This window comes from Podarcis muralis, chromosome 3 (genome assembly GCF_964188315.1).
Source record: "Podarcis muralis chromosome 3, rPodMur119.hap1.1, whole genome shotgun sequence".
NCBI lineage: Eukaryota > Metazoa > Chordata > Lepidosauria > Squamata > Lacertidae > Podarcis > Podarcis muralis.
The window spans coordinates 38,112,444-38,137,912 of NC_135657.1; the positions used below are offsets into that span (position 1 = coordinate 38,112,444).

Genomic DNA, 25,469 nt, shown 5'->3' on the forward strand with positions numbered 1-25,469 from the left:
ATATGCACATTCTGTGAATGTAAGGTTTTGCACCTGTAATGTTGCCAGTCTATCAGCTTTTGAGTAACAAAAGTCCAGACCTGGAATGACTAACACTAAGTTGCCTACATATTTGCTCTACTGAGCCATTCCTGGCAGTTCAGCTAATTTTTCCATTTTTTGGTCTTCTTCCCCAGAGTTCCTTGCCGGTGTTTTCTGCTGCTGACTGGGCCCTGGCTGTCTGCACTCAAATGGGAGGCAAGGCAGGTGGTTCTGGAGTTGTAGCCAGGGGCAGCGGGACAACCAGTGACTTGCAAGGAGTTTTGACAGCAGCTCTGGAATATGCAAAGAGCAAACTCTGATTCCTGCTTGCAAGGTCAACGTGTCTGTGCAAGAACACTGAGATGGGACAGTTGCTTGGCTGCGATTGCTAACAAGATCTGTCTACAGTGGCTAAGCAGCACCTGTTGTAGTCAGACCAGTAGATCTGTCTTGGACTGCAGCTTCTTTTGCAATATTGAGGTGGCAGAAGAGTCTGGACTTGCCCATCTGGTCCTTCATGAAGCATTATTATTGCATTTGCAGATAATGGTGTGCGAGGAGCAAGGCTGTCCCATAAATGCAGAGGAAGGTAGCAGACAGTGACATAATGAATCTGCCCATCAGTGGGGCTGAGGGCACCCTGGTGAGAGGAAAGTAACTACAGTATTGCCATTATGATAATGAATAGCAGAGAGGCACACTCGTGATTCACTTTGGGATGAGGAAAGATGGGAGGTCTTTTTCCCAGGAGACCAAGGCCTATAAGTTCAATGGAGCTGATTCCAACATAGTTTAAGGCTACCATATTGTGCATATATATGTTTGTTCAGCAGTCTAGCAACAGAGGTTTCAGCCCTGTGCTGTTTTATTTATGCAGATCTTTCGATCAGGAAATTCTGTCAGTATACGAAGGAAATCTACTTTACACAAATCATTGTTTCTATATTGCCTAGATAACTTTCACCATCAAAAGTCATATTTGAGACTCTGAATCTTATTATAATTTCCCCAAAATGCATAGTAACCGTTTCATCTAATAGGAAAAAAAGCTTTGTGACCAACAAACTGTTAATTGCATAATTAAAATGAAGCCTATTGCTGCTACTTAATCTTTATTTTGTCCCATTTTCAACTGTCTCCCATATGTTACATTTTCTGTGACATCCTCCTGGCCACCAGCAAGGAGTACATGTGTGCATGCAACACATACATGTTCTCATCTGCGCAACCTCCTGGCTGTGAACTTGCTCTTAGAGGGTGCCCCTCTGTTACTTCAAGCTAGCTTTTTGGGGGGAAATCATTCTAAAATGCTCCATAGTGGCTTCTGGCTGCCACTCAGCATTCATGCAAAGTCTTGGGATCTGAATAATGGCGGTACCTTCTTTCATGGTCAAGTGAGCACCGGCACATTGGGAAATGAGGGAAACTGAAATCCAGTTGACCTCTTCCTGTTTTGAAACCCAGAAGAGCTAGTCTTGCTGTGACTCATGAGTTCTTTGCTCATGCCCTAAGGAGAAAAGCAGTTACTGTATTAGCGTATTATCATTTTCTAGCCTAAAGTGACACTGGAGTGCCTCAATGTTTCTGCAACAACTGCAGGGCAATACCTAGTTGACACATACAAGCTTTTAGACCACCAAAATTCAACTCCCTGCAACCGGGATGGGGAACCCTGCAGATATTGCTATAATCCCTGCTCTGCAACAAGGAATCCCACGTTTTTCAGACACTTGCTGAGTGTTGGGTCATTTACAGATCATGGTATTTTCTGCTGAACTACTACAACCCATTAAAGATTACTACTATTGCATATGTAAAAATGTTGTAAAAAAGACCAGGTTATGAGGCCATGAAAAATAGCAACAGAGGGTAGGCATTCTGAAAGATGATCAACTCAATTCATCTGCTCCTGCTCTCTAGTGTAGGCTCATGGGACTAAAAATCTTCCCTGAATAGTGACGTATTCACTGATAAGCTTTCCAGCAAGTGGTCCTATACATTGCTTCCAAGACTACTTGTTGTAATTTCTTGCTTTTGATGCCATTCTGCCAAACACATATAAAGCCTGCCATGAACTGTTTACATTTTCGGCTATTCTGTTACATTCTATTTAATTCCAAAGGCAACAAATACTACCATTATTATATCTATTGTTGGCTTGTGTATGCACCCTTTGAGCGTGGAAACAAACCAGAGACTGCATTTGCAACAGGCTGCCAGGCATAGTCATCTGGGTGTAAAGGGGGGGGGGGACTTATGTTGGCAGCATAACTCTCAGCTACAGCAACAGAACGAGCTGGTTAGGGTTGTTTGTGCAACACCCAGGAGCTGTTATCACAATTCTTGGCTGTACCAAATTTGGTGATAGCTTTGTCTTGCAATGCTCTGAGTTGCTGCAGAGGAGGAACTACTTTTTTTTGATGAGAAGCAGCTTGTGGGAATATCTGCCTGTATCACTTAGCAGGGAAAAGCCAACACTCTTGCCAGATTGGTTTGTACTTTCACTCTTCTCCCAGTATTCTAAGCCACTGAATCCTAGGAAACAGTAAAGAGTGCAATGCCGCATACTGACCTGTAGTGTGAGGCCTTTGCTGATGGAGAAAGTGTAAGTAAAACCCTCCTGACCCCTGCTTTGCTGGACTTCCCTGGGCCGCTGGAGCGGTGGCAGTTGAAGAAGCTGCGTTGGTGGCCCTTGCGCCTTTTCGAGCACGGCCCGCCTCTTCTGGAGGAGGAGCTGATTTCTCAACACTGCAGAGAGGGAAGACCTATCAAAGCTGTTTCTTCTCTCAGTGTGATGTACTGGTAAAACACACGGGTGTTACTCTGGAGAGCTTTTACTGTGCAACCTTTACTCCCTATTCCATGAAACACGCTATGCCCTAAGACAAAGACAAAGTCAGAAATTGGCCAGAGCTGACTTGCACTTTTACTGTCTTGAAAGTGGGAGCCTTGTGGACTTTCTGCCAGGAGGCCGAAGCATTTTTCTAAGATTGAATTAGACTAGCGGGCTACTGAGACCAGGCCCATTTACCCTGGCAGTAGCCAGCCATCTGCTGCCTCTGTTGGAGGTCTTTTCCAGCATTCCCACTTGTGAGATTCTTCCAGCGGAGAGACTGAACCTAGGACTTTATGTATATTTTGCATTAGTACTACACAATTGCATTTAACTTTCCCCACACATCAACCAGGAGCGCAAAACATGTTTTGCCATAGGGATTGCCTATGTTAATGTGCACACGCACACCAATGGCAGGATCTCTGCATGGACATTTGCCATTTTCTTTCTTCTGTTTTCCAAGTGAAAATAAACCCACCTGGGGCTTTTTGTGCACTCGCAGGGGACTGCTTGAGCCAGTGTTTTTGGAAAGCGGCCCAGTACGGCAGCAGAATATTAAAGACTGAATCCTTCAACTCATCAAACAAGCTTGGAGGCGGCACTGGAATCTCTTCCTGGACGGCCTGTTCAGCTGCCCGGATAGCTCTCCCCAGCCTCCGAGTATCCACTGCAACCTGGAGGGCAGGAAGCACACATTCAGCATCCTGGACTTGGGAGCATGCCAAGATAACCCACAGGAAACATCCTCCCTGCCCACGGCTCTTCCAACAGCAGAGTAAAGCAGAAGCACTAATTTGCGGTCAAGCGTGTGTGCTCTCACTCACACCATTTTCGTACTACTCTGGCCTCTGTTTGGGTATAATCTGGTTTCTCTGCCCGAATGCTGAGAGGCAGCAGCTGCGCTCAGGCAAGGCATTCCCCAGATGCAATGAGTCAGGGACTGTGAGAAGCTGAGATTAATTCTGCTGGCAGGAGACTGATAGTAGCATTTAATTATTTTGGAATTACTGATCTGCAGGCAACACCAACAACGAGTTTGCCAAAGCTACAAGCTTTTATTTATTTAAATTTGTATACTGTCCTTCATCGGTAGATCTCAGGGCAGTTCACGGCATAAAAATGCAAGATAAAAACACAAAATATGTAATAAAAACCACTGCTCCCTAGGAGGTCTGGTCCACTGTCAAACAGCTCTTTGAATGCACCTCCCTTCCCAAATTTACTCCTTTAGGAGCAGGCTCAAGGAAGAAAAGAATACAGCAGGTGTTGCTCCCTTGCCACGCCTGTTGTTTGGAGGTATAAAATAGGGAGCCTTTGCCCCTTGCGCAGGATGTATCCCTGTCACATTTGCTGCCCCTTACCCAGGAAAGGTGTCGTACCTGTAGCCGGGGCTCAATCTGAGAGTTGAGAAAACAGTCACGTATCACATGGACTTTCTTCTTCAGAAGAGCCATGTCAGGCCATGCGTGGTGGGCGTTCTTGAACTTCTGCACCTCCAGTAGAAAATGGAGGCCGCTCTCCAGCACAGGGGGGCCATGCCCCTGGAGGTGTTTGAGGAAATGGAGAATCTCGATGGTGGGCCAGCCCTCTGCGGCTTTCCTTAGGGACTGCCAGAAAGAGGTCTTGTCCCCCTTTACAGGTTGAGCTGTGGCTGCTGATCCATCGCGAGCTTTCTGGCTCTTTAAACGCCTGAGAGCCACTTTGGCGGCAATGGAGTGTAGGAACGGTTCCAGCTTCCCCCAGCGCTCCTCTGGGATCTCGGAGGACTCCATCCCATGCTTCCTCAGCCCCTCACTCACTTCATCCCAGAACTGCTCAAAAGCAGGGGCCAGAAAGGAACGCAAAGAGAGTCGGATTTCCTTCCAGCTGGAGTCACTTATTCCTCCCCCGGCCACCTCCTTCTTTAACCTCATCTTCAGCTCTTCTGGGAAGCAGGCACTTGATCCCACAGCCCCAGGCTTGTCCCAGATCTCTAGAAGCCTCGCCACACAACCCAGGCGCTTTTCACTCTGGGCAGCATCCTGGCAAGCCTCCACTTCCTGGAGCAGCCCCAGAATCCTTTGCAGCGCCACATCCTGAATTTTGTGAGCCACCTTCCTATAAACATTTAAAACAACAGCGTTGCTGAGCAGGTCGGGTGCATTTTGAGGGGTGGGCGCATCTTGAGGGCTTGTTGACCTCTCTCCTGTTGTCTCTTGCTCAGCAGCACTTCCTGTGCGGTGAGACGTCATGGCTGCCTTCTTCCTGCTTCTTTTCCTGTGTCTCCCTCTGCCTTTTTGGTCATGGTGTGGCCAGGCATTCTGCCTCTGTTTCTTTATCCTGCAGGAAGGGCCACATAAATGAGGATCATTGCAGGGCTCGGGAATCACAGCTTCACGTTATCGTTCGATATGAAGCCTCCCTGCTCGCAAAGTATTAGCCCATAAATATTTATCACTCAGAGGACTTGGTGGGGAAGAACTATATTCCAGAGGTGTATCAATGAAATGCAAATTCCATTTTAAGAATAAATCTCCCAGATCACCAAGGAATGATGCATTTTATTTTATTTTTGCAAAATGTAGAGGGACTGCAGTAGTTTGGGTTTCATCTGGGCACTGAGTGAGGTGGGAAAGGTCAAAAGATGGGTGGGGATGGCCTGAGAAAGCAATCTGGACAGGGAGATAAGAGCTTGGCAGAGAAAGCAAACCCTGCTCTTTCATTTCATTAGCCTTGACCAAGCTCCATTTGCAGATTTTGCACATGTATTTTCAAAGTTTCCTTCACACCTATGAGGGCTGGAATCTCTCTTTCTTTCTCAAATATATAAACTGAAAATGAATTCACAATAAGCGAAATACTTTTAGATTGTGTTGAAAACCGCCCCGTTAATAGCTTCTGCGACACTTTAAGTTCCACATAATGGAAAGGTTATCAGCAGACCCAGGGGTAAGCCAGGCATTTGCTGGTACCCAAAAAACTTTAGGTACCTGTTATGTACTGAGTTGAATAGGATCCAAACTGCAGCAGTCTGATTGGTCCTAGAACAATAGGATTCAGAATGCAGCAGTCTGATTGGTCCTAGAACAATGCAGCAGTATGATTGGTCGGCAGGAGCCACCCAATCCAGCTCCAGATAGAAGTGAATCCACAACCTGATTGGCCTACAGGAGAATTCCGGAATTAGCCAATCACGTGCAGCCCATTGTGTAAATAATGTATATAAAGCAGATACTTGGAGGGGATTTTCATTCCCTCCTCACCACTATGAGCTGAATAAAGAGCATGAAATCCACTCTCGACTCTGAGTATATTTCAGTACCTTTTTCTTCCCATATATTATTTTTCATTATGAATTAGGATATTGTAAGCGCACAGAGGCTAACAGAACAGCATCTTCGTAAATCCAGGCCTCTACTAAATAGAATTCAGCATCTAAGTTGCTCCTTTGTTTCCACAGCATTCTGTATTACCTCTCATTTCCCTCCTGTTTTACTCTATCGCCTTCACTCATGATACTTTGGTCATCATCATGAGATTCCGGTACACAGTATCTGCAAAAAAGAAAATTAGATGGCAATTTCCCCCCTTTTACAATCAAAGAGCTTAAAAATTATTTGCAAAGAGCACTGGCTGACTGGGAAAAGCATATTTAAAGTTTTCTTTATTGACTCTCAAAACCCATTTTGTTCATAAAGCAACAACTGGGTTTAAACTCAGACTACACCATCTTACATGGTGGGATAGTGTAGGACAGCTTGGGACTCACTCAAGGAAAGTTGTGACTTCATGGCGAAGATAATGGAGCCACATCTCATCCAGAACAGCCAGAACATAGGGAACCACTGGTTCAAAAGTGGAAGGCTTCAGGTCTTCACTGCCAAAGGAAAGCATCCTCTCAAGATGCTGGATGTATTCCAGTATAAGGGCGCTAAGCCCTGCAAGGAAAGGAGAAGCAGAACACAAGGTTGGCTTAAGACCTCCATCTTAAGTGCATGTTTGCTATGATAGTTCTTTGGATGAGCTATTACTTAGACACCAAGTTTCCCCATGCAGTACTACAATTCCCAACACCCTTAACAAACTACAATTCCCAGGATTTGGGGAAAAGGTGTTTTGCTTTAAGGATTTGGTGTGTATGCTGCAGACCTGCTACTTCTCTCTCTGGAACACCCCTCTCAAATTCCTCTGTGTGTGTGTGTGTGTGTGTGTGAGTGAGAGAGAGAGAGAGAGAGAGAGAGAGAGAGAGAGAGAGAGAGAAGAGAGAGGTGCAATTTTGACTGTGGTCTTTCCCATCCCTGGCATGTGTTCCCCAAGAGATAAACCCTGAAGGAATGTGGCCCTCAACAGATCAAAGGGTTCTCACTCCTAACAGACCTAGGTTCCTGCCATCTCAGAGGCATATGACAGAGCAGAGGTAACAAATGCTGCTCCACATTCATGGATAGCTCACCTGTGTTGCATCCTGCATAAGACGCCATAAATGTCTGAAAAATCTGCCAAGCAATATGGTGAATTTCTGACTGGCTTGCCTCCTGCGCCCATGCAGCTTCATAGAGCTTCAGCTTCCTCCACAGCAACAGGTTATGGGTCTTCTGAGGATCCTCAAACCTGAAGGGTAAACCAGGAAAGCTGCCTCCCTTAGCTTAACAGAGAACTGGAAAAATGCCGCCAATAAAACCAGGAATATAAGGAGGCAGCTGGTCTGCACAAGGCTGCAAAAACATTCCCCACAAGTGAATATCCTCCCTTGGGTCACAAATAGGAAGCAACACACACACACCCTGACAAAGAACAGTAAATGTTCAGGCTGCTAAGAAAAGCATAACTCACCGAGTCAAGTAGTGAAGAAAGCCATCACCATCCCCCAGGTCACACATCAGTACCTGGAGAAATCGTGTGGTGGTCAGTGTTTCAGAGGGGTCTTCTGCGAGGTCCAACTGCTTGCTTGGACCAATTCCACTTTTTCTGTTCCCCCTAAATTGCTGAAGCAAAGATGGACAGATATCACAGCCGTAGCAAAGAGTTGAATGTTCCTTCAGGGCCTCGCTGCTAGATGCAGTGGAGCAAGGGCTAGAACTGTGTCCAGATTCTCCAAGGCCATTCTGAAACTCAGCGTATTTGATAAAGCTGAGTTACCCTAAATACATACCTTGTCACCACAACTACCAGTGAAAGCCTTGAAGCATGTACTGGGAATCTGCAGCTATCCAGATGTGATTGAATCCTAGCTCCCAACAATCCCAGCTGGCATGGCCAATGGTCAGGAATGATGGGAGTTGTGGTCCAACAACATCTGGGGGCACAGCTTCCCCACCCCCTGCTTTAAAGTGACCTGGCTGCCAGCCCTCCTCCATCTCACCCCAAATTCTCATGCGAGTTTCCCACAAGTCCCTAATACCAAGTCACCTTAACTTAGTCAATTACAGACCATGGGATGATCAAACTGCTGGGGGAGGGAGGAGGGTTGCAGCAGGGAGAAATCCACTACATCAAGAGAGTTATTTGTGATCACAGGATAACAGAAATAAAACAGAACCAAGCATTCTGTTTTAAAGGGTTGGTACGCACACCATTCTCGAGTCTTCATTTCTCATTGTGTCCCTTTGGTCATCCACAACAGGAAGCAATGCCGCCATGTTAAGAGAGGACAGGAAGTCAGTACTTGGGAAGAGCTCCTTGTCGATTGGGAAGCCTGAACTGCATTCAAAAGTGTTAACATAAATAGGCTAGCATTATTTTGAGCCAACAAACAGCCTTCCACTTTCCCCATTTGAGAGAGAGAGGGAGACGATGGGACATCAGCAAACTCCTCAGCTTGAGGAAGGCAACAGAGAATGCAAGTGCCCTGAGGAGCCAATTTGCACATTAAAGTCACCACATGAAGATCACTTTTAAATGTTCAATGTAGCAGCTGTTAATGTGTAACAATGAATGTGAATTTTACCTTCTGTACAGAAGGCCAGTTTCTTCACACATCCCTCTCTGGCCTCCAACTAGGCAAGCAAGAGGCATTGCCAAATTCAAGGGCACATTGCAGCCTGGCAAGAACACCCAAGGAAGGTGCAAAGCAAGGCTGGTGAGAGGTGTGGCATTGAGTCCCAAGCGCCAGGCAGAGAAGTATGGAGGGTTGCATTTGGCCCTGAGGCCTGAGGTTCCCCATCCCTGCTCTAGAGTTCCATGCATTGGTAGGAGACTGGATTAGATCACCCTTTGGCCTCAGTGATTCTGTGCAATAATCCAAGCTCCCGTTTACCTGCCCTAGATCTCTCATAAGAACATAAGAAGAACTTGCTGGATCAGGCCAATGGCCCATCTATTTCAGCATCCTGTTCTCACAGTGGCCAACCAGGTGCCTGTGGGAAGCCTGCCAACAGGACCTGAGCACAACATCACTATCTCCTCCTCCGAATTCTGGCATTCAGAAGCATTTCTGCCTCTGACTATTTAGGCAGAGCATAACCATCATGGCTAGTAGCCATTGGTAGCCATTATCCTCCATGAATTTGTCTAATCCCAAAGCCATCCGAGTTGGTGGCCATCATTGCCCCCTGTGGGAGTGGTTCCATAGTTAAACTGCATGAGGAGGTATTTTCTTTTATCTTCCCTGAATCTTCCAACATTCAGCTTCATTTTATGCCCACACGTTCTAGTGTTTAGAAGGGAAGGAGAAAAACCTTTCTCTATCCACTTGCTCCATGCTGGTCCTAATTTTATAAACTTCTATCATGTGACCCTTTACTCGCCTTTTCTCTAAGCGAAAAAGACGTTGCCTCATCTTCCTGTCAAAGGCCTCTCTGGTTATTGAATTTTGCTGCCAGAGTGAAATATACTCAGAGTCGAGAGTGGATTTCATGCTCTTTATTCAGCTCATAGTGGTGAGGAGGAATGGAAGTTCCCCCAGAATGTCTGCTTTAAATACATTAGTTACACAATGGGCCCCACGTGATTGGCTAATTCCGGGATTCACCTGTAGGCCAATCAGGTTGCAGATTCACTTTCACCTGGAGCTGCATTGGGTGGCTCCTTTGGACCAATCAGACTGCTGCATTCTGGATCCTAATGTTCTAGGGCCAATCAGACTGCTGCATTTTGGATCCTATTCAACTCAGTACATAACACAGAGAAATATCATTTTACTGCCCGGTGCAGCTGAAAAAAATAACCCATTCCGCACACCCCAAACTCCCGTTCATTTCATGATCTTTCAACACACAAACCTGCGCTGCCTGGTCCTCTGGTGGTGAATGAGAAACCGGGGGACCCAGTAGGAGCGCAGGCGCCTCAAAGCATCGTATTGGTTTCTGCTCAAGGCAGCAAAAGCAGTCTCCTCAGGGCTTGAAGTTTCATCACGTTGCTGCTGCCAGCAGAGGGTCAGGAAAGCAGTAATGTTATTATGCAATTTGTATAAAATGGAAATTAAATAACCACTTGTCATGTTTCTTCTAGACATTTGCAGTTGCTACCACCTCCTTCATTGCTCTCACACTGGCTGAGTCCAGGCAAAGTTCCTCTAATACAAGGATGTGTCTAGGGCCGGATTTAGGTTTGATGAGGCCTAAGCTACTGAAGGTAATGGGGCCCTTTATATGCCCAGCTGTCCTAGTCAACAACAAATTGTCACTGTTTTTTGTGTTGAATATATGCTATATGGTAATTTATGGACCTAATAGGTATCTAAAGCCATTTGCACATAACAAATAGGAGCCTGCGCAACAAAAAACACTGTTGCTGTATGTAGGTGTTTTTTTTTATCTTATATTTTGGAAATGTACATCCATTTGTTTTTTCCTTCATTTTTTGGGGGGTCCTCCAAGAGAGTGGGGCCCTAAGCTATAGCTCCTTTAGCTTATAAGTAAATCTGGCACTGGATGTGTCACCTGTGTGACAGCTCCCAAGGTGTTATTGGACTACAACTCCCATCATCCCTGCCCATTGGCCATACTGGCTTGGGCTGATGGGAATTAGATTCACCAATATCAGGAGGACCACAAATTTCCCAGCCCTGTTTTAACAGCTTGTTAAGCAAGGGATGTACTTCAAAGGGTGTGGAATATGCCAATTGGAATGGAAACTACCACAGAAGCAACAACAATCACACCAGATACCCTTCATATAAATGGGGCCTAAGCTCTTTCACAGGTGGTAAGGCTTAAATAAGTTGTTCTCATTCACACATTCTTATAGATTTCCTGAGTTCTATACATAGAACTAATAGGGACGAGGGTGGCGCTGTGGGTAAAAGCCTCAGCGCCTAGGGCTTGCCGATCAAAAGGTCGGCGGTTCAAATCCCCGCGGTGGGGTGCGCTCCCGCTGCTCAGTCCCAGCGCCTGCCAACCTAGCAGTTCGAAAGCACCCCCAGGTGCAAGTAGATAAATAGGGACCGCTTACTGGCAGGAAGGTAAATGGTGTTTCCGTGTGCTGCGCTGGCTCGCCAGATGCAGCTTGTCACGCTGGCCACGTGACCTGGAAGTGTCTGCGGACAGCGCTGGCCCCCGGCCTCTTGAGTGAGATGGGCGCACAACCCCAGAGACTGTCAAGACTGGCCCGTACGGGCAGGGGTACCTTTACCTTTACTTTTTTTATACATAGAACTATCCATGTGGGTGCTCTAAGGCGATGCCTTTTTAAGACTTTGCAAAAGACCGTTGATAACTCTCATGTTCTGCTGACTTGTCTTAAGATGGTCCAAAAAGGCTTAAGTGATGGGCAGAGATTATCATAGCCAGGGAGGAGGAACAAATCAGATGTCTTTGTCAAAGAACACAAAAGGACAAGACTGTCATTTGAACGAGACACAAAGAGCTGGTGATTGCAGTTTTGGTATAGGTCCACCCACAATGGGAAGGTGTGGAGACAGTGGGGTGATGCAGAATCAATCTGCAATGAGCTTTTATTTTTAAAGCAGAACAGCCGTTACTGAATGCTGCAAAAATAGTCCATGTCTGGTAGCACCCACAATGCAAAGTTGGAAACAATGGTAAAAAGGCCAACAGAGAGAGGATAGAAAGAGGCAACAGAGGTTTGCTCTGATACAAAACACACACATGCACACATACCCCACCCATCATGAGATTCAGGCTACAGCTTCAGGAAACAAAGAATTTTCCTGACAGAGGAGGTGGTAGGAGGTAGACATTTGTCCCTGGGCTTCCACCCCCATGCAGGCTAGCAGCTGAGCTACGCAGTTGGCAGATTTGTCAGTTTCCCCGGGGAGAGCAAAGGTTCTCTTAAAGCTGTGACCTGGAAAAATGCAGGGGCACCTGCACCCCGAGCAGCATTACTCACCCGACAGGCAGGAGGAAGCATCAGCTTGTACTTGGCTTGAATGCTCCTGCCAACAAAAGAGGAAGGAAAAGCTAGAGCAGGAAAAGTCTGAGCTGAGTGCAAGCTGGCCAAGCCAGAAACTTAGATTTGGTGGGGCAAGTGGGTGGGCCACGTAACTCATAGAGCCAATTTGTTGTTAACACATCATGGCGTCAGCCTGAATGGGACTCTTTTCTAGTGTGATACCACCCAGATGTTTAAGAAACACTGAAGTGGTGGTCATGTGGTGCAACACAGCACCAGCATCGCTATTAGCCCCACTGGGGGTGTGGGAAGTACAGTCATCTCATAGGTGCCCGCATTTATCCATGCTGTGGAGCTAATAGCAGCTTTGAAGGTGATACAGTTTTGGTAAACAGCATGAAGGAAAGAGTTAAGCAACTTCTACCAGCTAACAAGCAGGAGCGAAACTAGGCTTTATTTCACCCAGGTCAAAGACCCAATTTGGCTCACCCACACACACACCCCTCTGGAGGCTTCACCCAGGGCAATAATAATAATGATGATGATGATGATGATGATGGCTAGGCCTTTGCTCCTTGTAGCTACAGCACAGCAACAAGTGCTTTATAAAAGACCCAGTCAGGGATCTCCCATGTCACATCTGTATAGCCATTCTCCTCCACATCTAGTTTGAAAAAATCATTTGCATGCATACCGAAGAGCGCTGAAAAAGAACAGCTGTATCTCCTGGGGTGCAGTTCTGGCCTTCTCCAGGTGCGTGGTGTGCTCCATAATATCCTCACAGTCAATCCAGAAGTCAAGGAGGTGGATTCCCAGTGTGCCATGGAGGAACTCCCTGAAGCTGTCCATGCCAGCCCTCTGCAATACAAGAGGGAGGGAGGGAGGGGGGAAATAGCTGGTAGAGCTGTAAGCACCTGAGAGGAGAAGGGAATGCTGCCTACCCACAGCTATACATCTGAGGGCCCATTCTATGGCTACATTGCACAAGAGGGGGAAAATGGGGAAAGTTACATGCAGGGAGAAGTGGGTGGTATGGTGCTTCAAAGCCCTGCCCTTACTAACATGTCATTTTTACCCAATTTACTCATGGAGGCCCCTCGTGCCAAGTACAGCCCTGAATGGGTCTTTTCTGTAGTAGCCCCCCTGTCTATGGAATGCTCTCCTCAGGGAGGTCCACCTGACACCAACTTTGCCATTGTTTCAGCATCGGGCAAAGTGTTTTCCTTTCAACTGACTCTTTGTCATGTTCTGGGTGGTTACCTTGAGAACTAGTTCTTTCATGACACTGTATTCTTTACTATGTCTTTAACATGTTTGTGCAATTTATTATTATTATTACATTTCTATTTTGGTTGTAAACTGTGTTGGGACTTTTCTAAGTGGGAAGCAATCTATAACTTTAACCAGCCTAAACCTAGTGGGGGGTTCTACATGCATGGAGACCGAATGCCCTAATAGGGCCACTGTTGTTAACACTGCAGTTCATATCACCATTGAACAGAGTGAGACAACCACCTTTTCTCCTGTGCCTTTGGTAGTCACCATCGCAATACAAGATCATAGAATCAGAGACTTGGGAAGGACCCTGAGGATCATATAGTCCACACCCCTGCAATGAAGGAATATGCAACTGTCCCTTATGGGGATTGAACCTGCAACCTTGGCATTTAACAGCATCACGCTCTAACCGACTGAGCTATGCTATATAGATGGATCCATATAAGTCAGGAAGTGGGGGAAATGAGCTGGATAGAGAGAATGCCTCCAAGCCAAGTTTCTCAGCAGGATCCCACATTACTCACAGTCCCTAGGATCTCTTCTTTTAGCTGCTGCAGAGCGGCACTTCCAAAGCAAGGCGAAAGAAATGTGTCCCCTTCCCCTTCCTGGGAGTTCCTTGTCTCATTCAAGTCAAACTGCAAAACCTTCCCAGAACCTGAAAATGGCTTCCGACAACTTCAAAAGGAACAGATGGAACAGTGTGTCAAAACCAGACAGTTGATGGGGACAGCTTTTTGCAGGCAAATCTTACAGAATTAGATAGTTCAAAGGGATATCAAAGTTCATTTAGTCTGGTGCAGGAAACATACTATTACAACATGCCTGTAGAATATACCGGATGGGTGCCACCACTGATAAAGCACAACGCCATGTTGCTGTGCTTCAGGCAGCCAAAAAATCTGGATCATATTCTCATAAGATGAACAAGGCATGCAGGGAGAAACATATGGAAGAAAGCAGTCTGTAAGGTACTCAGGTCCCAAGCTGTTTTAGGTTTTTAAAGCTTAAAACAATTGCCTTAAATTGGGCACAGTAATGGACTGGCCACCATTGTAGATCAACCAATATGGATGTAATTCTGTTCTGATAACCTTTATCCAGTAAATATTCTGGCAACAGCATTTTGCATTAGATAACTCTCAAGCATGGAAAACTTGAATTCATAGTCACCATGAAAAGTGAGCTGTGCCGTACACATTGCGCAACAGATTTCAGGTTTCACAAGACCATTTGATCTGGCAGGAGAACATTACATTAACTTGGTTAGAAATAATTTGGTATCCTCGTCAGGGTACTTTTAGCAGCCAGACTTACCCATCCATGTGAAGTTCAGTGAATTCTTGGTCAGGCGAGGAGGCAAGAGCAGCTCTGCTTAGATGAATTGGAGTTACCACTGGCTCGCCTGCATTGGTCCAGCCACTTCTGAGCCTTCCTGTAAGCAAAATCACAAATAGCTGACCTTTGAAAGCACTTCCTTCCAGGGGCCAGGGCAATGAATGCACCCTTTTCCAGCTAGCTCTTACCCAACCTCCAATTTCCCCAACCTAGCTGCAGGGTTCCTACCAGTTGCTCTTCGTACGCTGGAGTCAGACAGGAGTCTCTGGAGCTGAAGCCTGCTCAGATGTTCTGTGGCTGGAGATAGAGCTAAACTCAAGATACCGGGGAACTCCAAAGATATCTCAGTGGAGGTTTGGCCAGATGATCTTACAAAATGTCCTGCAGGAAAGCATGGAGACAGAAGGTTAGAGGGATCAGAAAGAAAATGTTTACAGATGAGCTGATGGATGGCGAGGCTTGTTCCCCACCTAGGTGTAGAATGGAAGCAAGTGCCATGGGTTCATGGGACAGTAGAAAGGCTTGGATCTTCCCCCATCTAAGTCATTTTCCAAACTCCCTTTTGACATGGTCAAGGCAACATAAATGATTTTACTTTTGATTACTTTAAAAAGAACTAGCCACAAATTCACTGACAACAAATCTATCAATGGCTATTAGGAGATGGCAGCTAAGTAAAAAGGTTGCTATTGCTGCACAAAGGAGGTGGTACTTGATCATTACCATTTTCTGCACCTTTTCCATCTCTAAAATACCTTTCGAGTGAGGCAACCAGAACTATACACAGTATTCCAAGTGCAGTCACACACCATAGTTTTGTCTTCTTTCCAGCCAACCAAACAACAGTCTGAGAGCTAAACATGCGAAGAGACTGACAGGCATCTCTCCAGCAGTGGAAAGGGACCAAGATATGGCTGAGGAGATCCACTCCTGAGGGTGCAGAAGACAGCAGCTGAGGGAGACTCACCTAGGCAGGCCGGAGTACTGCGTGTTTGGCTAGGAAGTCTTAGCAGCACGTGGCTTGGGACTCTAGTGGGCTGCCGCTCTGTTGATGAATGGCTGGGGATGCTGGAGATGGCAGTGCTGTCAGACTGGCGACTGAACCCACGAATTGCATAGCGACTCCCTGGGTACTTCTCATCCAGAGGACACAGCAACAGCTTTGCCAGTTTATACTCCAGGTAAAAAAGAGTCCTAGCAGGAAACAGGCAGCAAATGAACGCTTCAGAAACAGTGACAGCTCAGAGCACCAGGCCACAGGAAGGGCTGCAAAACATTATTCTAAGCCCACTTTACCATTTAGAAAATTCTTTTAGGTGGTACATTCATCGTATTCACAGTTAAACTGTTAACTTTTACAAATTAGAAAAGGGGGGCATGATTCACAAATCCCCCCTTCAAAAAGTCTACTTGCACACACTTCTGTGACAGAAAATTTGTTTACAGGTAGGTTGGTCTGCTGTAGTCAAAACAAAATAAAAAAATCCCTTCCAGTAGCACCTTAGAGACCAACTAAGTTTGTTATTTGTATGAGCTTTCTTGTGCATGCAGACTTCTTCAGAAAACTTGTTTTTATATTAGCACTGGAGGGGAATCTCTAGATGCTGCTGGACTACAGCTCCCATCATTCTTGACCCTTAGCCCTGCTGGCGGGGACTGATGGGAGTTGGAGTTCAACAATCAGAAGGGCCACAGGTTCCCTAACCCTGCACCAAAAAGGTACTGGCGGGTTTTCTAACACTGGAAATGCCTTCAGTTGCATTTGTGGATGCTCAAGTAGTTTATTTCTTGATTTGCATCTCAATCATATGCACCCTTATTCTGAAGTCCATGGTAGGCAATGGTTCTTCATCCCACGTGACTGCAACCTGGGACAGATTTGCTTGGACACAGCATGAGAATATCTATTCAAGCCCCTTAGTCTCAGGGGCTTGAAGTTTAGCTGTTGTTACTTATGAGGGAAGGAAAAGTACATGCTCAAATTATCCTCTTTGGTTGCCTGCGATTAGTGCAATACTGCATGGAAGGAGTCATGTCCCAGAGCAGAGTGCCGCTTCTGAAAGTAATTAAGGGGCCCAATATAATATGGGGTGAAATTAAGCACAGGTTCTGTTGTTCTAGCTGTGAACATGACTGGGCCAAACAAATAAAACTGCTGGATGTCAGAGACTTACTGATCTGTAGAATGGGCATATTACACACTACATGACATTCAATGGCTTCCATGTTTCCTGTCCATTTCCCTCTTTGCAAGATTAAAATGACTGCAACCATGTTATAGACACATAGGAATTCACAGCAGCAGGAACAAAACCCTGAACCCATATCTGAAGCATGGAAAAGACCTGCAATGTGACAGGTCAACGGAAAGGTAAGAAATAGTGCAGAGCATTGTATAGGAAAATGCAAACAGATCCAGTGCTCAACCTTTGAAATGGGAGGAAGCGCTCCTGCGCTAACCAGCTCAGGGCCCTTTCCCTCTCTGTATCGGTTGCTCCATAGCAAAGGGAATTGGACCCAATTGGCAAGAGGAAGCCATCCAGCTCTTGCAGTCGTCCTGTCAGCCGGTCGTAATGCAGTCTAAGAGGGAAAGCCTACTTGAAAGAGAAAAAGCATCCCTTTAGGCAGGAAAGTGACACATCACCTGAAAGGCCGGTGGAACAGTGTCTGCAGAGGTCACTTTTAGTTCTAAGAAGAATATGAGCACAGAGTATTTCTGAGCAGTCACTCACCACAGGTCCTTCAGCAGCCATTAAAACCTGGCTTTGCAACTGGTGCTACAAATATATATGCCAGAAAGTGGAATGCTGGAAGGGCAACTAAGCAAGCATTTCGTCTTGTCCTTACTCCATTGCATCAAACAAGTAACTGTTTGTTTGTTTTTAAAAAATGCAAATGTGCTTATGCATATCTTCAGCCATGCCTCACATATATAAAATGTTTTTTTAAAATATGCCATGGGAGATGAGAGGCCAGGAATGGAAGATGGGGACACAAATGGAACTACTTGGTTCTGTCTTCCATGGGCTCTGGCTCCCCCTGCTGTTGGTCTCCCAGCTTTCTGACCTACCAGTCCCAATGGATCCTGGCCACCTCTGCTATTTGCCCTTCTCCCCGCATCCACTGTGATCCCAATGAAAATTCATTCCTGGAGCCATTATTAACCCTGGGAACGAAATCTCCATTTACATACAGCTTAGGGGGCAATATTCATCAGAGTTGCAGTGTGAGGTGGGGCAAGGATTAATTCTCCTTGCCCAGTCCTGATCTTATAGAAACCTTCTTTATACCAAGTCAAACCACCGGTCCATCTAGCTCAGTATTATCCACACCTACTAAGCAGTGGCTTTCTAGGAATTCAGGAAGAAACACTTCACATTCCCACATGGGAAATACCAAGGATTGAATCTGGGACCTTTTGCATGCAGCCCTTTCCCACAAATATCCCCCACCCACCAGCTGTTTACATTAAAAAAAAAATCAAACCTCTACTCACAGGCATAGCCAGAAAAGCATTGAATGTTTCCAGAAAGAGGTCATCATAAGTCAGCAGCTCCTCTAGAAGCTCATGCTCTGAAACAAAATAAAAAACCAAGGCAGCAATGTAAGACACTGAGGTCTACAAGCCTCACACAGACCTCTGCAACACCCAGGAGCAAGACATCATTGGTTTGCATAAGGGAAACCTCATCTGGAATCATTCATGGATACTTTAACAGGAGCTGATGGCAGCCAGAGTTCAGAACATCTCAGTTAAGACAGGATGGCTCCACAAAAAATATGCTGAAGTACTAAATTCTGGAGGTATCATATCAAAGTCACAAGTGAATCATGTAATAACAGAGTCTTGTGGCACCTTAACAAATTATGGCATAAATGTTTCTAGACTAAAATTCACTTCATCAGATGCACCCGAAGTCATATCTTAATAGTTTGGTTAGTCTTTCAGGTGCAATAAAATGAGTTGTTTTTTTCTGTAAGAGACTAAAATGGCCACTCTGAAAAGCGTATAATGACACTTTCCACACAGTGAGGAAGATATTCTGCTGAGATTGAGAAATGGCTTGTGTCCCTCAGTATTTGCTTCAGGTTTCAGATTTGAAAGATTTGGATAACTGCAATTATTGTGAGGTAATTTTTTAATGCTCATTTAAGTTTTGGTGTGTTTTGAGGATGGCTTTTTCTTTCTTTCCATATATCAAAATCCCATCCATGTGTGTAATAAGAAGGCTGGGCAGGGTGTGTGAGATTTGTGTGTATTTAATCTTGTGCTTCAGATGCAATGTGAACACTATCTTGGGGAATGCATACAAAACCGGTCTGAATAATTTAATATCGCACACACACAATATTACACACAAGATATGGCTTTGCAGACTTAAAAGCAACAGAATAAAACTGCTAGCACACTTGCAAAGCTAAGCAGGGTCTGGTCTGGTTTCAAATTGAATGCAGGGACCACGTGTTGAGATTCCTGCATTGCAGCGGGTTGGACTAGATGACCCTTGGGGACCCGTTCCAACTCTACAATTCTATGATTCCAAAAAGAAGAGGAAACATTTGAAAGGACACCATTATAACAGTATGTATAAACCTTTAATCAGAAAGTGAAGATAGAGCAACACTCTACTTTAAAATACAGTGTTCCAGATAGTGAGAAAACACCACAACATTTGTTGCCACTGCTGGTATCCATCTGTTTCAGGAGACAATGGAGGAGTGTGGCTTTGGGGGTCAAATTGCTGGATGGTTACAGAGCCTGCTGTGGCTGTAGAGACCGATACAGGAGAGACATGTTTTGTTGCAGCTAGGGAAGATGTAGGTGTCTGGTTGGGCTGCTGCAGATGCACCAGGGTGTTTGCTTTTTCTGCGCTCCTCCCAGCAGTCATTCTTTCTCTGGTCACTGCTATGGATGTCTGTCTCCAGGCGCTGAGGTCATCTGGAAGGGATTCCCACACGGCAGGGTTGATGTTGCCAGCCACCATGTCACATTTGCAGAGGTTTTCGTAATGCAGAGTTGGCCTGCCAATTGGCCTGTTGCCTGAAGCCAGCTCCCCATAGAGCATGTCACAGCAAGGCATGAGATAAGCAGAACTAATATCTACATTCCATAGCAGTGAAAATATCTAAGGGTGAAGTAACAACAAACAGAATAGCAGCACCAGATTTAGCGTGGTGCAGGCAGTTCCGCCCTGGACAGGGCGCAGAACGGAGGGGGACACAAAATTGAGAAGATCCACAATTCAGAAGATCTATTTGGGGGCACCAAATTTTGACCTCACGCAGGGTGCCATATTATGAAAAATTACCAAAATCCGTCCCTGAGAATATTTGAAAACCAGCAGGAGTCTTCTAGTTCACCTTGACAGGGACACTTGGAGGAGGTATGCTCTCTGTTCCCGTTTTTGAAAATGCAAATAAATTTCTTTTTTTAAAAAAACACACACACTAAGGTAAATATTCCTACTTAAATTTCAAAGCATCTTTAACTATATGGTAAAGCAGAAATGGAAATAAATGGTTTTGATTGATAATTGTATTTAACTGCATGTTTTCCTTGAATTTGGCCTCCATTTTTCTGTGCCACCTTTCCCTGTTTTCTCTCTGCATTTCAACAGGCAATAGATGGGAGAGGAAAGTTCGAGTTTAGTTGTAAGGAGCCAGATATAAAGAAGGAGCACAACAGAAAAGGAAGACAAAAACATAAGCAACTGAATGAGTCTAAAAGTCAACCTTCAGTAACTTGGAGCCATTCCACTCTTACACTCTTTGATTTAGAGTTAGACACTCATCAAGTTACCTTTGGACGCACAAGCCTTATCTCCAAATGACCGTATGAAAAGCTTAACTGTCTCTGAACACGGAAGTTTCATACTGTTAGACCTTTCCTTGTGAATATAGCATCTCCTTTTGAAGCCATCAAAACCACTGGTCCATCAGCACATCTTGTGGCTATGAGTTCCATATGTTAATGATAGGTTGTGTAAAGAAGTACTTCCCTTGGTCCGTCTCACACCTGTAGTTAATTGGTTTCATTGGGTGACCTCAAAGTCCACATCCTGCATCTTTTTGGAACTTCTTAATCTCTTTCTAAACTGCATATCCCCAAACAGAGGCTCCTCTCAGGCAGCTGAAAAACTCAGATGTCTTTTTCCACTTCTTGGCTACATTGCCCATCCCTAAACCGTTCTCTAGAATGTGGTTGCCTAGCAACCACTCACTACTGCTGTCTAGAATGTCTCTCTATGGTTTTCAAGTGGGACATCCCTTTTGGGAAAAGCAAAAGCCAGAGCAGAAGCACATATATGAGATGGCCACAAAAAGGGGAAGCTTGCCATTCTGTGACACTATTACATGGCTATAGCTTCATTCAAGCTCCATCCCCCCAGGATGAAGTTCATTTTAAAAGGCTCATCCTCCAACTCACGCACTTATCCCTGAATCAGACCATTATTCAGCAGTAAGGAATGTAAGGAGGCAGCAATTTCCACCCTGTCCTGTGCTTATCACAATCAGCACTCTTTCTGTTCTGCTACAGTTCAGTTTCTGCTAAAACCTACATTATTCATCTAGGCCAAAACCAAAGTAATCAATTGTGCAATTAATTTCAATGCATTTCAATGGAAGGGAAACGTGAAAAACAATGCAGAAAAAAACATAATGGTTTACATAAATTTCTGGACAAAAAAACCCATCAATACTGAATACTACATGTATTTTGCTTACAAGATTTCCATTCCTGACCTCAAATGAATGTGCCAATAGTGGTGATTTGTGCTCCCATTTCCATTTGATTGACTTCTCCAGCATCCCTATCCAGAATAAATTATACTCACCTGTTCCTGGAGTCTTGGTTCTGGGCCCTTCTGTTACGTGCATTTTTAGGGTGATTGTGGAGAAGACTTCTTTTCCTCTCCTCTCCTGTTTGCTTTCACTCAACTGAAGCTCTGTTTACAGGGGAAGTATTTACAGTTGGTGGCAACTGAGTCACTGGGTGGAGCAAGGTAGGCTTCAGAGTACCTGTTTGTCCCCAGCAGAGGCAGATCTGCAGATGGTTTACAGGTGAAGTGCGGAGCAGTCCTCAACCCATTAAGCTGAGGCTTGAGGCACCTCCCTCTGTCAAACAGCAGTTGCTAAGCTGAGCGATTTCCCTACACTTACTGGGTGGCAGAGCAAGTCACAGCTTCTCAAATCCTTCACTTGCTTTTGTGCTCTGATCTGCTTAATTCTAGTGTCAGCCAAGGGCTTGTCAACCCAGATAATAACTTTATTGAGTTTCTGGGCATAATATAACTACACCGAAGGGTAGTTTCCGTCTCGTTTAAACACTGCTTGAGATGGCAGCAATAAAGTGACAGCCAGTTGGCTGCTCCGAGGTTCCTGCATTAATGCTGCGTCCACATATACTGTACTGAGATATTTGGGAATGAAGGGCTGATCCCAAGGATCCACGTAAACTGGTTTCTGTCCTCCTATTACATGACAGCCTTGGATTCTGCCAAAGATTGCTTCCATGCAGCTGTTGTTGTTGTTGTTTAGTCGTTTAGTTGTGTCCAACTCTTCGTGATCCCATGGACCAGAGCACGCCAGGCACTCATGTCTTCCACTGCCTCCCACAGTTTGGTCAAACTCATGCTGGTAGCTTCGAGAACACTGTCCAACCATCTCGTCCTCTGTCGTCCCCTTCTCCTTGTGCCCTCCATCTTTCCCAACATCAGGGTCTTTTCCAGGGAGTCTTCTCTTCTCATGAGGTGGCCAAAGTATTGGAGCCTCAGCTTCAGGATCTGTCCTTCCAGTGAACACTCAGGGCTGATTTCCTTAAGAATGGAGAGGTTTGATCTTCTTGCAGTCCATGGGACTCTCAAGAGTCTCCTCCAGCACCATAATTCAAAAGCATCAATTCGTCGGCGATCAGCCTTTTTGATGGTCCAGCTCTCACTTCCATACAGCCCTACAGGGAAAACCATAGTTTTAACTATACAGACCTTTGTCGGCAAGCTGATGTCTCTGCTTTTTAAGATGCTGTCTAGGTTTGTTAAAATGCTTAAAAGCTGCTAACGGGCAATGTTATCTGATCAGTATGGGAAGTTTCCTTTCCAGCTCTGGGGTTGTACTTTCTCAAGGCCAGCCTTGCTGTGGTTAGGTGGCGGTGGTTGGGGCTGGAACCAGAGGCAAAAGTGGAAGGAGCACTCCAGCCACGCAAAAGCCAGTAGCTTCTACATATATGAACTTGGACACAAGCTAGGGGCATCGTCACCAGCTTACTGGCACATTCTAGCCAGGCAGAAGCTCTCAAGAGCGCAGTGCAGAGGCGTGTCCTGGGGACAGAGGATGTGGCTTTGGGAGAGTCCTGAGGCCAACATTCAGTTCCTGGGCTTGAGATTCCCCACCCCACCTTAAAATAATCCTGCTACCAAAAATCATGCAGGTGTACATGGTTACCATGTGTTACCATGGCACTTGTTTTTAAATGGGCACCTTTAAGATTTTCTATGCTGTTCCCCATTGTGAAGACAACTCAAGTATATCTAACAAGCTTGTACAAAGTATCAACTAGAAAATAAATCTAGAAACTCCTGTTTGCCCCCCCCCCTTTAAAGCTGTGAGAGCAGAGGAGGAAGAAGACAGGAAAGGGGAAGAAAAAGCACGCCAAATACTTTGCCCACAGAAGGCAATATTTTTTCCATGCATTTTGCATGGACAGAACATTTCCTAGCCAAGTGGGTCTGAAAAAGGAAAAGGGTGAAACAACAAAATTTACACCAGCTATAGGTCAACTCATTATCAAGAAAAGCCTCCCTATTTATCATAATCAATACTTAGGTGTAATCAGTTCTGAAACTTACCAGTAGGTGACAGCCTTGAATCTTCAGTCATTGGTTTTCTCTTACAGTACCCATCAGTGAATACATAATGTACCATTGACAGTTCACTACTTGTTTTAAACTATCGATCTGAGTATGTTTTTCCCTGACTCGGTAATACAACTTTTCCAAATACTCAACCAGAATACCAGTGTCTCATAGATTATAATGATGACTTAAAAGATTTATATCCAGCTTTCCACTTCTATCATGAGATAACCAAAGTGGCTTACAGAGACAATTTTAAAATCTACCTATTTTATTTTATTATTATTATTATTATTATTATTATTATTATTATTATTATTATTATTTACTTTATATCCTCCCAAGGGAGCTCAAATCAATAATGTTAAACACACACACACACACACACACACACACACACACACACCCTACAAAAAGTGTAACAAGGAAAGCAACAATGCAGTTATACAAATCCAAGACCAACAGAAAATGGAGGATCATGCCACATTTAAATGCCGGGCTGCCAGATCACAGATCACCTGTTAAAACTGAAATGGTCTGGTCAGCCTGTAAGCACTGCCAATGAGGTAGGTGATTCCACATACCGGGCACTAGCACAGAGAAGACCGTTTCCTGTGTCACCATCAGATGAACCTCTGGGGAAAGGGGGAAAGGGCGCCCCCGATCTAAGTGGACAGGAAGGTGCATATGGGAGGACTTTAAGGGTCCAACTCCTAATTAGTGTTGGGTTTTAATGGATGTTTTTTCTCTCACCTTCCCCAGTCCCCCGAACATAGCATTCTATAGCAATACAAACAACACCTGAATGTTAATCATTCTTTTAAAACTTTGGATTTAGTAAGACTAGGATGCAATAAAGGCAGTATCAAACCCACACACAAGGGCTCAGTAAGTTGAGTAAGCAAATGAAATGCATCCCCCCAGCTGCTTTCTGACCTAGAGAACTCTTCCTGAGGAGGGACATAAGTAATCACAATGCCCCACTGATTCCACCCCCCCTTTTAAATGTCACTTTTTTATTTAGAGAACAAAAAAAAACACATTTTTATCCCTGTTAAGAACAAGGAGATATTCAATAATAACTAGTAGAGATGTTTAAAGGAAGCCATCCCCAAAAATTACTTACCCTCTGGGAGATAATTTTCCGGGCTTTTACTATAGGAGATGACAGCTCGGGAGTGCCAATCATACTGTGTTGCCCCATAACTTGAAGGCAACCCATTAGTTAAATGGTTAAATGGAGAAAGTATAAGTCTCCCTTTGATGAGACTGGGGAAACCTCTCTTTCCTCTTATATTAAAACAGATCTGAATGAAGTCCTAATCCTAAGGATATTTAGTTTTAAGCCAGACAGGGAGACACAAGCTGAAGCTGCAAGCAAGCGTGGTTACTCTGATATGTTTCTGTCTGTCGTCCTTGAGCCCTGAGAGCATCCTTGAGAACGCTCATAAAATTTATAAAGACCAGCAGTATTTCAAAGCTTAGAAGAGACACAGAGCACATTTACAACCACAGGCAAAATAAGAGGGGGACTTAAAGCAAGCAATGAATATTTATACAAGGACACGGAAATTTAGAATTAGACATAGAAAACTGAAGAATGCAAATCAGCACTGATGATTGGCATTCAGCCAAGGCAGATAACATGGAAGAGTTCTAGTTCAATAGGTAAAACAGGATTCAGCAGTTTCACACAGAAGCCAAGACAGGCTTCTTTCTGCTTTTGTTCCCAAAACCAGCCCAGATGCATTTGATCAGTGAGCTTTCTGCCAATCCCTATTACAGACAAAACCTCTTCAAAAGAGTCCTGGTATTAAATACAGCAAAGTGAAAGGAAGGGACTGACATCAGTTCTAACCCATCCTGGATCTTCTTCT

The 25,469-nt window shown here is 44.9% G+C and overlaps 2 protein-coding genes across 4 annotated transcripts in view; one reads left to right on the forward strand and one right to left on the reverse strand.

Moving 5' to 3' along the window:
• The window catches only part of AARS2 (alanyl-tRNA synthetase 2, mitochondrial), a 32,716-nt gene extending 31,586 nt beyond the window's left edge, over nt 1–1,130 (forward strand). For all 3 annotated transcript variants that reach the window (XM_028724376.2, XM_028724375.2, XM_028724377.2), the window contains one exon: nt 177–1,130. In XM_028724376.2, coding sequence (XP_028580209.2) covers nt 177–341 — 165 coding nt within the window. In that variant the 3' untranslated portion in view covers nt 342–1,130. The remainder of the gene's footprint in view (nt 1–176) is intronic.
• LOC114594545 (uncharacterized) lies at nt 1,117–21,758 on the reverse strand. The gene is made up of 19 exons (XM_077925652.1): nt 21,577–21,758; nt 18,237–18,313; nt 17,168–17,334; nt 15,708–15,934; nt 14,969–15,121; nt 14,720–14,837; nt 13,930–14,080; nt 12,822–12,985; nt 12,125–12,170; nt 10,057–10,196; nt 8,410–8,536; nt 7,670–7,821; nt 7,290–7,447; nt 6,606–6,774; nt 6,310–6,390; nt 4,237–5,176; nt 3,336–3,531; nt 2,594–2,769; nt 1,117–1,528 (listed from the first exon to the last, which is right to left on the reverse strand). Exons 1-19 carry the CDS (start codon nt 21,617–21,619, stop codon nt 1,412–1,414), a joined length of 3,402 nt encoding a protein of 1,133 aa, XP_077781778.1. The 5' UTR covers nt 21,620–21,758; the 3' UTR covers nt 1,117–1,411.
• Nucleotides 21,759–25,469: the final 3,711 nt, after the last annotated feature.